At 38.4% G+C, this 15,841-nt stretch overlaps 1 protein-coding gene and 1 long non-coding RNA gene across 2 annotated transcripts; both read right to left on the minus strand.

Moving 5' to 3' along the window:
* Nucleotides 1-5,869: 5,869 nt before the first annotated feature.
* LOC115585371 (uncharacterized) lies at nucleotides 5,870-6,580 on the minus strand. Its single transcript, XR_003984694.1, has 4 exons — nucleotides 6,530-6,580; nucleotides 6,419-6,434; nucleotides 6,103-6,182; nucleotides 5,870-5,931 (listed from the first exon to the last, which is right to left on the minus strand). It is a non-coding gene; the product is annotated as an uncharacterized LOC115585371 (long non-coding RNA).
* Nucleotides 6,581-12,140: 5,560 nt separating this feature from the next.
* Nucleotides 12,141-14,594, minus strand: LOC115585368 (galactose-specific lectin nattectin-like). The gene is made up of 6 exons (XM_030423688.1): nucleotides 14,551-14,594; nucleotides 14,305-14,320; nucleotides 13,073-13,152; nucleotides 12,767-12,901; nucleotides 12,566-12,680; nucleotides 12,141-12,410 (listed from the first exon to the last, which is right to left on the minus strand). The coding sequence occupies exons 1-6, from the start codon at nucleotides 14,590-14,592 to the stop codon at nucleotides 12,346-12,348; spliced, it is 453 nt and encodes a 150-aa protein (XP_030279548.1). The 5' UTR covers nucleotides 14,593-14,594; the 3' UTR covers nucleotides 12,141-12,345.
* Nucleotides 14,595-15,841: the final 1,247 nt, after the last annotated feature.

The raw sequence follows: 15,841 nt of genomic DNA on the forward strand, positions 1-15,841 counted from the left end.
TTCCAGTCAGACACCTGCCGTCTCACTTGGAGATCATTTTACAGAGGACTACAGAGGACTGACAGAGCGTTCACCACATGGTGCAACAACAATCACCTGAACATCAAGATCAGCAAAACCGATGACCTTGTGCTTGAATGCTGAGCTATGTCTGTTATTGTGTAAGTTCATTAAGAGAAAATTCAGAACCTGACAGAATGTGAAACACAATCAGCCCTTCTTTTCCTGAGTTGTGGCATTGAATATGGGTCCCAAATATCAGTTTTCAGTCTTCCTGATTTTCCAATAATCCTTATCAGCCCCAAAAAAGGCGTAACAGTCGACCCTGCAAATGTCTTTAGAATAAAATGATGAAGTGGTGGCATTTTATATCTAAAGGTCGACTTCACTGTGACGTCATAATAATCTGCTAAAAATACATTTCTGGCCATTATTCAATGTTGGGGAAAATTGTTAAATTTTAATTTCAAGTGTTTTGCTATAAACCTGTTTTGTGACATCGCAAAGACATTCGACCACCAGATCAAATAATTTCATCCTTGGGTCCAACTGGACGTTTCTGCCAAATTTGAGGAAATTCCCTCGAGGTGATCATGAGATGCTGGATCAGCAGTGCAGGCATTAAAATACTCTCAAATGTCATTATTCTAGCTTGTCATCATAACATCTGCTGTGGTTATGCAGAATCATCCAAACATGTATCTACAAAAAAATAAACAAATATAAATATTTACTTTATGAAGCTGTTAACAGAAACGTGTTTCATACAGTGAATATTGAAACTCAAAGTAGTGTGTAATGCACTCTACTGAGTGCCGTTCTAGTTTATTTATTTATTTTGTCTCATGACAAACTGTAGCTCATTAATATGCACTGATACATAACTGCCAACCTGAATTCAAATGCAGGCCACCTGTCAGGAGCTTCATGTGTCATGTCGCATGTTGACTGACACTAAAGTGGTTTGCACACAACAAACATGACGATGGTGGCTGTATGTAGATTCCTCTCACCTGCCCCGAGCTGCATTTCTTCAACAGGAATCATTTTGTGTCTGTCTTAATGGAAACACACAGTAATTACCTGAATTATTGGAGGAGTTAATAATGCTTTCTTAAATCTTCTGGTGTTTACTCATCGTGCTCTGTTTATTTTACTCTTTTATTTGCTCTGTATACAGAACTGACTCCAGATATCACATGTGACATCTGGTAAGGAGGTGACAAAAACAACAGAGTTGGAGAACATTTCCTTGTGTGCAGGTCACCGCCTCTGCACTTTCACTCTGTAGTGGCAAATTTCTTTTAACACTTTCTCCTCTGACCTGCCTCATCTCTCTGCTATGATATACATGTTCTTCGCAAGTGTACAACTTTATAACCACTAAAAGCAAGCCGACACTTTACTTCTAGTATTAAAAAGGAAAATGTTTTTTTCTGAAACTTTTGGTACACAGAATTTCTCTTTTAATTGTGAAAAACTAAGAAAGGCCATTGTTTTAACACATTTAAATTACGAGTTTTAAAGGACAGATATGTAATAAGTCTGGCCCCTTAGCACATCACTTTTTTAAAATCTCACCCTTCTACATAAGAAGTTGAATAGGTTTGATGTAGAGGGATGCAAGCCTACTGTACATTATAAAAACACATAATGTGATATTGAGCATTCATTAATGATCATGGGGTTAAGATAACTTATTTAGCTTTTGCTAAGCTTTTGGTCGTATCCGACGGCCTTCTTCCGTTGATGAAACATGATGAGAATCCTCCACTGAGATTCAAGACCAGAACTGACACTACTAACCCAACTGGGACTGTTTTCAGACTGGACAGTCAGAAGATGTAGCCAAGATCTCTGCTGTTACATCTAAACACACCCCAGACAGACTCATGATATGTTTGTTTTAGATTTGTTATCAGGTACATCTTTTTCCTGGTACAGTGGGTGTGTCAAAAGCCAAACAGTAGTCCTGCATGAGCAGACCTAGCTCCTGTTTTATTTCACTATATTTAACTTTTTCATGCTCTCATGCATATGATGTGTTTGCAGAAGCATGCAGTCTACTGCAATAACGATAGTTAAGGTTAGTTCAGTCAGCTGGACTACAGGCTCAAACATGGCAATGTAACAAACAGTGATGAAACTATTTTATTCAGTTACAATGTTCACTGTATAAAAAACATTTTTCTGTAGATGCATGTTTGGATGATTCTACATAACCACAGCAGATGCTATGATGACAAGCCACAAGAATGACATATGAAAGTATTTCTATGCCCATGCTGGTGATTGTGAACCCAACATCTTATGATCACCTCGAGGGAATTTCCTCAAATTTGGCAGAAACGTCCAGCTGGACCCAAGGATGAACTGATTTCACTTTGGTGGTCAAATGTCTTTGTGATGTCACAAAACAGGTTTCTAAAAATACACTTCAAATGTAGTTTTGAAAAGATTTCCCATAAATGTCTTGGTTACACCTCTGACATCCCCACCTAACCAGAGAAAATGTACCTCAAAGATTTCACAGTGTTCAGATTGAACATGCCTGAGACAGACTGAGGTGCCAGGACACTCATTAAGTTACACTCAGAAGAGGCTGAGTCATGAACGCCACCTAGTGCTAAAATTCTGTATTACTAGTCTGGTTTGGAATTGGCGTATGTCAAATTTCTACATTGGGCCAACCCTCCGTAGGATGGGCAAACATAAACCAGGCTCAGCAGCCCTCTACAGACATCATGACACAGGTGAAAAGACCAAAGAGGACAATGTCTGAGGAGAGAAAGAGAGTAACCAAGCAAGAGACACAAGTCTCAGACCAGCTTTAAATCATTTGCACAGCTTCGCTGAATAAAAGCCCAATTCAAAAGATAATCAGCTGTCAGCACGTTAAAGCCAAATGTAATGGTCGATGGTTCAGGTTACGTTAGCTTGACATGCTGTTACTGTTCTGATTGTGTGTGGTGCATGTGAATAAAAACTGCAGCAGCCACATGAGGACATTTTGGACTTCAGTGTGTGTACCTCCTCCTGAGGACGTCCACAGTGCCCTGCTGAGAGCACTTTGTACAGGTGAGCTGTTGTGGAGGTCGGCCCTCACTGCAGGTCTCTCTGTCTGCACGTCCATACAGAGCTGCCTGCACACTGATCACACCACTGTCTGTTACACAGAGTGGAATAAAAAAAAAAAAGACTGAAAGTGTGACAGTAGCCCTTTTTAGATAGAAAGGTGGCACATTTGCTCCAATGTAAGGCGGCAATGTGCTGCCCTGTCTTTATTTATTTTTGGTATCCTGCAACTTCCTTTATCCAACCCACAGAAGCTCTGATCCTACATATGATCAAGAAAATAAATGTCACTGGAAATATTCAACTAGGTTCCTGTAGAAAGTCTCTGACATGGATTGATTGCTCTATTTAGGTCGTCCAACAGGCCGTCATTTCAATAGAATTATTGTGTTTATGATATTAAGTATTTTAGTCTTATTCGTTTATCAGAACTGAGTATGAAAGCTGGTGTGAGCTTCCCCCCAGGCGCCTGGATATTTAATGAGAAAAATATCTGTTGTGAGTGATATTGTTAGTAAATTACAACTTGGGCTATTTAAGACCACATGCACTTTACAGCTAATGGAGGCAGTTACAGGTCACCTGCAGGCCTATATTGCATTGTAAATATTCAGGTAAGAAAAACAAATTAGCATTCAGTGTGTTCAGACTCCTATTGATCAATGATAGAAGCATTTACAGAGCTTCTGACAGCTCGGGGACAAACAATCAGGGTTTAACCTTTCAAAAGAGCCTAAAACGATGGTTCAAAACAACTTTGTATTAACTTTGGGCTGGATGGGAATAGACGTTTTAATGTTTTGGATCAAGGACTTTTACTTTTACTACTTAAAGTAAGTCAGTCAGTTTTTCTTCCTGTCTAATGGTCAAAACAGAGAATGGGGGTGTGGTGAGCTGTCAACATCACTAGCATGGATTAGCAACAGCATTTATATTGGCATGGACAAGCAGCATGAATAATAGCAGGGATAGTGCCAGCTGTCACTCAAACTGAAGTTCTCCTTGTGTATTGATGGGCTGCAGAGTTGATTCATGATCAAACTGTAACCTGCACTGTACATTTACTGCTACTAGACAACTTATCTGCTAAAGTTCACCCTCTGCTCCGGTCGCTAACACCGGTCTGCTCCAGGTCTCTTGCATGACCACTAACACACTGCTCACCGCCCTGATTCTTAAAGGAGCCGCACAGCTTTTATAACCCTGTTGGAATGATGTATGACTCACAGACTCTACTATAGTCATATGTCATTATTCCATATTAGTAACATCTTAAATTAAGTGACTTTGAGCACGTTATGTTATTTGTCTACAAACATTTGCCTCATCAACACTGCCAAGAAAGGACTCAGAAATATTATACAATATCAAAATACAATGAAGTGGGGCTTTAAGGTTAAAAATACTTGTCACCCCACACACACACACACACACACACACAATTAAAGAAACGTATTATGATGAAAGAATATTTCTATTTCAGTGTATTTTTGTACTCCGTGTACACAAACAATGTTCTCAATGCTCGTGTTCATGTGTAGAGACCCTGGTGATACTACGAGCAAAGTTTCATGTTGTGTCGAGACTTCTTACTGTTTTAAAAATATTAATTTAATGCTATCGTAAAAGGCCCCTTACACTGAGAAAATGAGCTTTACCCTGAATACAAAAATACAGTAAATCTTTAAAGTGCCTCTTTTGTCGTAATTATGTTTTACATGAAGGTTGACTCAGGTACATTCACAGAAAAAAGTCTCGGTTGCTTTTTGGCGAGGAGTTTCACTTAAGTTAAAAATACTTTTTACATCACACTGAGTTTTGTCTGTCATAGTGTGTCTGATAGCTTTCACCTCTCTGACAGTAAGTGTGACACTCTGATCACCAAATACACACACACACACACACACACACACACACACACACACCAACCCACAACACACACACAAAATTAAAGAAACGTATTATGCTTAAAGAATATTTTATTTCAGTGTATTTTTGTTTTTTGTATTGATTGTAATTGAAATTAAAGATAGTTGAATATATGACAGCAAATGAGAAACAAATCAAAAATGTTAAATCATAGTTTAATGAGGCAATTTCCTATGTTGCCATTTACTGATTTGGTGGATTTTGATTTGAAGGATTAAATGAAAAGTGAATCATCAGAGAAAGTTTGCTCTTATTTAAGTGTAAGATCAAAGACAAAGTAACGTCGTCATGGTGGAAGTGGCATCATCTCGGTACCACATGAGGCAGATGGAGGACGGAGGCATCAACGCCCCCGACACAAACAGAAGGCAACTTGGCATCACAGAGATAATCATTCCAATATTCCCCTGTAACAGGAAAAGAGTCGCTGGAGTACAAGAGCACAAATGTCTTTGCATTTAATAACTTATTGTACTGATCAGAGTGAATTTAAATATGTGCTTATTCAACAGACAAATTAAGAAAAACATTAACACAATTTTGTCCATGTTTCCTCTCATTAAAAATACCATTAGGAAGTTTAGAAATAATATTGTACTATGTAGTTGATGTGGGTACAGTGTTCTTTATCACCCTTGTTGCTGGGCTCCCCGCTACCCCAGCGATGAAGACAACCTCGACCCATCAGTCCACAGCCACTTTCCCTCCTGGAAGAGAAAGCTGATTGCTGAAACAGCTGCATTTGTGCAGTTTACAGATTTGTCTGTAGTCAACAAGTGTAAAAATGACTCACCTGAATTGCATCAGACAGACCGATCCAGGCCCACTTATCAGAGCCCAAGGCTTTTTTAACCATTCCGCTGATCAGTTGTGATCATTGATGTTGTGGATTGAGGCCAGGTTCCCACCAATGCTAATGCAGTTACGCTGATGGAGGAGACGGTGGTAGAAAACAGAGACACAAAGTCAATATGGAACATCTGAGAGGATGTACGCAGAGTAGAATACAGAAGAGGAGAGACAGACAAACAGGTTCTGAAAAGCTAAGACTTGATCATCGATTATTTGAAGTCCAATAAAGAGAGATTAACTACGCACCTCTGCATCAGCCATCGTCAGTTCATTGGTTTGAACGATGAAACAGCGCGAGCCAAACAGAGACCAACCAGGAGGACAGTCTGCATCACAGTTTTCATGTTAGACAGACAAACCATTCAACCATTCTAACCATTCATTAGACTACTCAAATATTAACTAAAATTATTGACAGAATGGGCATTTTCCTGCATTGATCAGAGTAGGTGGTGGTGTGTTGGTGAACTGCTCTGTGTAATGACTCGAGCAAACCACATGATGTAATGTGTTCTGGATGAACTTCTGTCACTGGACAAAGTTGAAAGTTGCAGCTACCTACCTGCAGCAGCAGACACCTGTGAACATGAAGAAGACATTCATTAAATCAGCGCAGAATGACTTTCTTGTAGTTACATTAAGAAGTAGAAGTAGACAAAGAATTATTACTGACGTCCAACTGTCCAACGACCAAACAGAGGAGCACAATGAGAGGAAGAGCTGACCGCCATCTCTAGAAAGTTATATTAAAGAAGTTCGGTTGTTGAGATATCAACTGACAATCAAATTACAGTAACTTATAGGTACTGGTTATATGCTTCAGTTATGTAGTTTGTTCACAGTATCTCTGATAAGTGCATTACTTTTAGTTTAACAGAAGAATATAAGTAGGACACTCAAATAAACTTCTTTCTTGGAAGGGAAGGAAGCACTATAAACAACTTCAACCTAGAAAGAGATCGCCTCAGTAAGTGGACACAATGCAATCAGATGATATATTTTGTTTTTCTACGATTAACTGTAAATCAGCACTGGGTAACTGTCCTTTTCTAAAAGTCTTTTCTGTGCAGCTGGTGCTGTGATGAAAGACAAAGTTAAAACCTTACCGTGTTGATGATCAGATTCAAGTGCTCGTGCAGTAGCAGGTTGAAGGATGTCTTGGCAAAGAGAACGCAGCCTTTATATAGTTTTTCTGGGTTGCTTGTTTCTTTATCTTGATTGTCATCCATCGACCACAAGCTGTCTGTTGTTTTACTAAGTATTGTTTTACATATTGCCACAGCCACTGAGTAAATTTGTTCCTCAAACAATTCACTAAATCATTCTGGTTACTTGAGACATCAGCTCCATTCGATACGGCGTAGAGAACAATAGAGTGATCTGTCGCAGTATACCCTCTACTGTACACATAGACGTGTTTCATATGAAATTCGTTCTAGTGTCAATATACTTGTGGAGAAAATGAAATAACGTTTCCTCCTCAAGGACAACCTGTTGACACTTTCTGGTATATACAATCTTACGAGCAAACAAATGAACACCCTTACATTTGAATGCCTCCACGCACCAGTTAAGTAGCAGTATTGACTTGAATGATTCCAGGGCATAACTTCCAGTCAGAACACATGCCGCCTACACTTGGAGATCATTTTTACAGAGGACTACAGAGGACTGATAGAGCGCTTCACCACATGGTTGCAACAATCACCTGAAAATCAAGATCAACAAAACCGATGACCTTGTGCTTGAATGCTGAGCTATGTCTGTTATCATGTAAGTTCATTAAGAGAAAATTCAGAACCTGACAGAATGTGAAACACAATCAGCCCTTCTTTTCCTGAGTTGTGGCATTGAATATGGGTCCCAAATATCAGTTTTCAGTTTCCTGATTTTCCAATAATCCTTATCAGCCCCAAAAAAGGCGTAACAGTCGACCCTGCAAATGTCTATTAGAATAAAATGATGAAGTGGTGGCATTTTATATCTAAAAGGTCGACTTCACTGTGATGTCATAATAATCTGCTAAAAACACATTTCTGGCCATTATTCAATGTTGGGGAAATTTTTTTCGAAATTTTAATTTCAAGTGTTTTTGCTATAAACCTGTTTTGTGACATCACAAAGACATTCGACCACCAGATCAAATCATTTCATCCTTGGGTCCAACTGGACGTTTCTGCCAAATTTGAGGAAATTCCCTCGAGGTGATCATGAGATGCTGGATCAGCAGTGCAGGCATTAAAATACTCTCAAATGTCATTATTCTAGCTTGTCATCATAACATCTGCTGTGGTTATGCAGAATCATCCAAACATGTATCTACAAAAAAAATAAACAAATATAAAATATTTACTTTTATGAAGCTGTTAACAGAAAACGTGTTTCATACAGTGAATATTGAAACTCAAAGTAGTGTGTAATGCACTCTACTGAGTGCCGTTCTAGTTTATTTATTTATTTTGTCTCATGACAAACTGTAGCTCATTATTAATATGCACTGATACATAACTGCCAACCTGAATTCAAATGCAGGCCACCTGTCAGGAGCTTCATTGTGTCATGTCGCATGTTGACTGACACTAAAGTGTTTGCACACAACAAACATGACGATGGTGGCTGTATGTAGATTCCTCTCACCTGCCCCGAGCTGCATTTCTTCAACAGGAATCATTTTGTGCTGTCTTAATGGAAACACACAGTATTACCTGAATTTTGGAGGAGTTAATAATGCTTTCTTAAATCTTCTGGTGTTTACTCATCGTGCTCTGTTTATTTTACTCTTTTATTTGCTCTGTATACAGAACTGACTGAGACATCACATGTGACATCTGGTGAGGAGGTGACAAAAACAACAGAGTTGGAGAACATTTCCTTGTGTGCAGGTCACCGCCTCTGCACTTTCACTCTGCAGTGGCAAATTTCTTTTAACACTTTCTCCTCTGACCTGCTCATCTCTCTGCTATGATATACATGTTCTTTGCAAGTGTACAACTTTATAACCACTAAAAGCAAGCAGACACTTTACTTCTAGTATTAAAAAGGAAAATGTTTTTTTCTGAACTTTTGTACACAGAATTTCTCTTTTAATTGTGAAAACTAAGAAAGGCCATTGTTTTAACACATTTAAATTACGAGTTTTAAAGGACAGATATGTAATAAGTCTGGCCCCTTAGCACATCACTTTTTTAAAATCTCACCCTTCTACATAAGAAGTTGAATAGGTTTGATGTAGAGGGATGCAAGCCTACTGTACATTATAAAAACACATAATGTGATATTGAGCATTCATTAATGATCATGGGTTAAGATAACTTATTTAGCTTTTGCTAAAGCTTTTGGTCGTATCCCACGGCCTTCTTCTGTCCATGAAACATGATGAGAATCCTCCACTGAGGTTCAAGACCAGAACTGACACTACTAACCCAACAGGGACTGTTTTCAGACTGGACAGTAAGAAGATGTAGCCAAGATCTCTGCTGTTACATCTAAACACACCCCCAGACAGACTCATGATATGTTTGTTTTAGATTTTTATCAGGTACATCTTTTTCCTGGTACAGTGGGTGTGTCAAAGCCAAACAGTAGTCCTGCATGAGCAGACCTAGCTCCTGTTTTTTTGACTATATTTACATTTCATGCTCTCATTCATATGATGTGTTTGCAGAAGCATGCAGTCTACTGCAATAACGATAGTTAAGGTTAGTTCAGTCAGCTGGACTACAGGCTCAAACATGGCAATGTAACAAACAGTGATGAAACTATTTTATTAGTTACAATGTTCACTGTAAAACATTTTTATGCATGTTTGGATGATTCTACATAACCACAGCAGATGCTATGATGACAAGCCACAAGAATGACATATGAAAGTATTTCTATGCCCATGCTGGTGATTGTGAACCCAACATCTTATGATCACCTCGAGGAATTTCCTCAAATTTGGCAGAAACGTCCAGTTGGACCCAAGGATGAACTGATTTCACTTTGGTGGTCAAATGTCTTTGTGATGTCACAAAACAGGTTTCTAAAATACACTTCAAATGTAAGTTTTGAAAAGATTTCCCATAAATGTCTTGGTTACACCTCTGACATCCCCACCTAACCAGAGAAAATGTACCTCAAAGATTTCACAGTGTTCAGATTGAACATGCCTGAGACAGACTGAGGTGCCAGGACACTCATTAAGTTACACTCAGAAGAGGCTGAGTCATGAACGCCACCTAGTGCTAAAATTCTGTATTACTAGTCTGGTTTGGAATTTGGCTTAATGTCAAATTTCTACATTGGGCCAACCCTCCGTAGGATGGGCAACATAACCAGGCTCAGCAGCCTCTACAGACATCATGACACAGGTGAAAAGACCAAAGAGGACAATGTCTGAGGAGAGAAAGAGAGTAACCAAGCAAGAGACACAGTCTCAGACCGGCTTTAAATCATTTGCACAGCTTCGCTGAATAAAAGCCCATTCAAAAGATAATCAGCTGTCAGCACGTTAAAGCCAAATGTAATGGTCGATGGTTCAGGTTACGTTAGCTTGACATGCTGTTACTGTTCTGAGTTGTGTGTGGTGCATGTGAATAAAAACTGCAGCAGCCACATGAGGACATTTTGGACTTTTGTGTGTACCTCCTCCTGAGGACGTCCACAGTGCCCTGCTGAGAGCACTTTGTACAGGTGAGCTGTTGTGGAGGTCGCCCTCACTGCAGGTCTCTCTGTCTGCACGTCCATACAGAGCTGCCTGCACACTGATCACACCGCTGTCTGTTACACAGAGTGGAATAAAAAAAAAAGCTGAAAGGGTGACAGTCGCCCTTTTTAGGTAGAAAAGGTGGCACATTTGCTCCAATGTAAAGGCGGCAATGTGCCGCCCTGTCTTTATTTATTTTTGTATCCTGCAACTTCCTTTATCCAACCACAGAGCTCTGATCCTACATATGATCAAGAAAATAAAGTCACTGGGAAATATTCAACTAGGTTCCTGTAGAAAGTTTCTGCGTGCCTCGACATGGATTGATTGGTCTATTTCGGTCGTCCAACAGGCCGTCATTTCAATAGAATTATTGTGTTTATGAAATTCAGTATTTTAGTCTTGTTCGTTGATCAGAGTTGTGTATAAAAGCTGGTGTGAGCTTCCCCCCAGGCACCTGGATATTTAAGAAAAATATCTGTTGTGAGTGATATTGTTAGTAAATTACAACTTGGGCTATTTAAGACCACATGCACTTTACAGCTAATGGAGGCAGTTACAGGTCACCTGCAGGCCTATATTCATTGTAAATATTCAGGTGAGAAAAAAATTAGCATTCAGTGTGTTCAGACTCCTATTGATCAATGATAGAATCATTTACAGAGCTTCTGACAGCTCGGGGGGGAACAATCAGGGTTAACCTTTCAAAAGAGCCCAAAACGATGGTTCAAAACAACTTTGAATTAACTTTGGGCTGGATGGGAATAGACGTTTTAATGTTTTGGATCGAGGACTTTTACTTTTACTACTTAAAGTAAGTCAGTCAGTTTTTCCTTCTGTCTAATGGTCAAACAGAGAATGGGGGTGTGGCTAGTAGTCAACATCACTAGCATGGATTAGCAACAGCATTTATATTGGCATGGCAAGCAGCATGAATAATAGCAGGGATAGTGCTAGCTGTCACTCAAACTGAAGTTCTCCTTGTGTATTGATGGGCTGCAGAGTTGATTCATGATCAAACTGTAACCTGTGTACATTTACTGCTACTAGACAACTTATCTGCTAAAGTTCACCCTCTGCTCCGGTCGCTAACACCGGTCTGCTCCAGGTCTCTTGCTGACCACTAACACTGCTCACCGCCCTGATTCTTAAAGGAGCCGCACAGCTTTATAACCCTGTTGGAATGATGTATACTCACAGACTCTACTATAATCATACGTCATTATTCCATATTAAGAACAGCTTAAATTTTGTGAATTTGCGCACAAAAAAATATGCTTTTTGTCTACAAACATTTGCCTCATCAACACTGCCAAGAAAGGATAAAAATATTAAAATACAATGGAGGGGGGCTTTAAGTTAAAAATACTTGTGACATCACTGCTGTGAGTTTTCTGTCATAGTGTTTCTGTCATCACCTCTCTGACAGTAAGTGTGACAGTCTGGTCACCAAACACAAACACAAACACACACACACAATTAAAGAAACGTATTATGCTTTAAGAATATTTTATTTCAGTTAATTTTTGTTTTTTGTACTGATTGTGATTGAAATTAAAGATAGTGAATATATGACAGAAAATGAGAAAGAAATCAAAAATGTTAAATCATAGTTTAATGAGGCAATTTCCTATGCTGCCATTTACTGATTTGGTGGATTCTGATTTGAAGGATTAAATGAAAAGTGAATCGTCAGAGAAAGTTTGCTCTTATTTAAGTGTAACATCAAAGACAAAGTAACGTCGTCATGGTGGAAGTGGCATCATCTCGGTACACATGAGGGCAGATGGAGGATGGAGGCATCAACGTCTCCTCACACAAACAGAAGCATACTTCAAGGAACATGGTTCATCATTCCAATACTCCCCTGTAAAAGGAAAAGAGTGACTGAGTAGAACAAATATCTTTGCAGTTAATGACTCTTTGAACGGATCAGAGTACATTTAAATATGAACACAATTTTTATCCATGTTTCTTCTCAATTAAAAATACCATTAGGAGGTTTAGAAATAATATTCGTACCTCTGAAGTTGATGTGGGTACAGTCTTCTCTTTGTCCACCGTAGTTGTTGGGCTCCCCGCTACCCCAGCGACTGAAGACAAACCTCGACCCATCAGTCCACAGCCACTTTCCGTCCTGGAAGAGAAAGCTGATTGCTGAACAGCTGCATTGATTGCAGTTTACAGTTTTGTCCGTAGTCAACAAGTGTAAAAATGTCTCACCTCAATTGCATCAGACAGCCCGATCCAGGCCCGCGCATCAGAGCCACAGGCTCTTCTAACCATTCCCCTGATCCAGTTGTAATCATTGATGTTGTGGATTGAGGCCAGGTTCCCACCAAGACGAATGCAGTTGCGCTGATGAAGGAGACGGTGGGAGAAAACAGAGATACTAAGTCAATATGGAACATCTGAGAGCATGTACGCAGAGAAGACTAAGACAGAGGAGAGACAGACAAAGGGGTTCTGAAAAGGTAAAACTTGATCATCGACTACCTGAAGTCCAATAAAGAGAGATTAACTACGCACCTCTGCATCAGCCACCGTCAGTTTTCTGGCTTGAACAATGAAACACCGCCCGCCACACGGAGACCAACCAGAAGGACAGGCTGCATCACAGTTTTCATGTTAGACAGACAAACATGAGGCTCAAGTCTGAGTCAGAAGTTTTACATCATATTCATTGGGGTTGGCAAGACACTACAGGTGAATTACATAAATAATTTAACTAATGGACTTCACCATGAAACTTCCCCAGTTGATCACTTACATCAGAGTTGAAATATGTCAGAATCTTTGTTTTTAGACCATTCAAATATTAACTAAAATTATTAAGAATGTGAAATATGTTGACATTATGTCAACTATCTGTATTCTGTTAGAGACTACAGAAGTTAGCATGCAAAGCAGCTAGCACTGGGCCTGAAAACATAAACTCTTTCTCCCAGCAATCTAAATCTCCTGTGCAAGTGCTGCAAACACTAACATTCCCCCGGTTGTCTGGCTAGCTTCACTGCTAACTTAGCTAACAGGCTAACAGTAGCTACACTCATGGATGTAACAGAATACAGTTAGCAGCAGTTAGCAGTAAGTCTGATTAGAGGCTGTCTGTATTTGTTTTGTGTAATAACAAATTATTACATGTTGCATATTTAAGACAATTATTTCTGAGTTTTCAGAAATTGTGGGCTTAAATATGCAAATAATAAAACTACTGTAGAACATCAGAAATAAATGATGACACTTTGGGCAAATGGGTGTTTTTGTTTAACTAATTAATATCACAATGAAACTAATTATTCTGAAATTATATCACCAATGAAAATGTATCTATTAAATATGCAATCATTTCCATTTAAATGTCTAGAACAGAAATCTGGTCTAAATGGACATAAATGTGTATTTTAGTTGTTTTCATTTAGTCTGAAAGAAGACATGTTATGGATTAATGTATGAATATATGATGGCTTCTCCCGTGTGTCTCCCCTTTAAAGAATAAACATTAACACCCTCCCACCATCAGAATAACTTGAATGCTGTAATTACTTGGTTTCACTTCAAAATAATTTGTGTCAGAGATTTATATAAACGTCTGATGACATTGTGTAATTTTATCACTCCTCCCAGAGTCTGCATTGATCAGAGTAGGTGGTGGTGTGTTGGTGAACTGCTCTGTGTAATGACTCAAGCAAACCACATGATGTAATGTGTTCTGGATGAACTTCTGTCACTGGACAGAGTTGAAAGTTGCAGCTACCTACCTGCAGCAGCAGACACCTGTGAACATGAAGAAGACATTCATTCAATCAGTTCAGAAGGTGTTTGTTGTAGTTAAATTAAAAAGTAGACAGAGAATTATTACTGATTATTACTGTGAAGAAAAAAGGGACAAAGTGAGAATGTAATACTGCTGAGGATGAAATAATAATTACAGAAAAGTAGAAAGCATTTAATGAAGGTCTAAATAAAACAGTTTAAAAAATCTTGCAAGATGCATCATCACTTACCGCCAAACAGAGGAGCACAATGAGAGGAAGAGCTGACGCCATCTCTGGAAAGTTATATTAAAGAAGTTCAGTTGTTCAGATATCAACTGACAATCAAAATTACAGTAACTTATAGGTAGTGGTTATATACTCCAGTGTGTGAAAGAACTCTCATTAAACTTCTGGTTCAATAGTTTTATACTGCAGGTAAACTTTGCCTCTTGAAATAGCTCAGTATCAACATATGTTAAAGGAAAACTGTAGTTATGGTGAAGAATTTTAGATCAGAAGAGAAAAATCGGCCTTGACAATCGAACTCTCTTCGTTTTCATGACTGAATAAACAAAGTGACCTTAAAGGAATTCATACTGTTTTCCTTTTTTTATATGTGGTGGACCCTGCCACCTTTCTAGCTTCTAACAGTGTTCTGGGACCTTATTTCCCTCCGAGAACAGCTTGTTTATTCACTTATGGAAAAATCAATATTCTGAGATCGTATTTTTACCTAATTAATATTGTAAATATTACATTCTGCATTCCAATTTCTTCTCTGAAACTACACAGTGCCCCTTTAATAGTATATATTTCTTTGTACTTTAAAAGTATCACAGGGTTTTTATTTAGGTATAATTTCATATTCTTATTCATAAAAAACAGATGAACACATAGAACACATAAAAAATTAAATTCTAATTTAATTCTTAATAAATATTGAAATATTAAATGGTACATGGTCTGCATTTTTATATTTATATGTTATTATAATTATATTATTTTAACTTTTGGTTACTTTTAGTTTAGCAGAAGAATATAAAAAATAGCACACTCAAACACGATGCAATCAGCTGATATATTTAGTTTTTCTACGATTAACTGTAAATCAGCACTGGGTAATTGTCCTTTTCTAAAAGTCTTTTCTGTGCAGCTGGTGCTGTGATGAAAGACAAAGTTAAAACCTTACCGTGTTATGATGATCAGATACAAGTTGCTCGTGCAGTAGCAGGTTGAAGGATGTCTTGGCAAAGAGAACACAGCCTTTATATAGCCTTTATTTTCTGGGTGCTTGTTTAACGTGTTTGTCATCCATTGACCACAAGACTGTCTGTTGTTTTACTAAGTATTATTTTACATATTGCCACAACCTTGAGTAAATTTGTTTCCATAAAACTTTCTGGTTACTTAAGACATCAGCTCCACTTGACAGGTAAAAAACAATAGTGTTAATTGTCGCAGTACACCGTCTACAGTTACACATACGGATGTTTCATATGAAATTTGATTCTAGTATCAATACATATGTGTGCAGAAAATA

The sequence above is a fragment of the Sparus aurata genome, chromosome 7, assembly GCF_900880675.1.
Source record: "Sparus aurata chromosome 7, fSpaAur1.1, whole genome shotgun sequence".
Classification (NCBI taxonomy): Eukaryota; Metazoa; Chordata; class Actinopteri; order Spariformes; family Sparidae; genus Sparus; species Sparus aurata.

What these genes read in the sequence shown, in the direction of transcription:
- LOC115585368 (XM_030423688.1), bottom strand. Translation starts at nt 14,592, where the DNA reads ATGGCGTCAGCTCTTCCTCTCATTGTGCTCCTCTGTTTGGCG. An exon ending in TGACGGTGGCTGATGCAGAG is followed by an intron (nt 12,902 to 13,072) that starts GTGCGTAGTTAA and finishes CTCCTTCATCAG; the next exon opens with CGCAACTGCATTCGTCTTGG. An exon ending in GGCTGTCTGATGCAATTGAG is followed by an intron (nt 12,681 to 12,766) that starts GTGAGACATTTT and finishes TTTCTCTTCCAG; the next exon opens with GACGGAAAGTGGCTGTGGAC.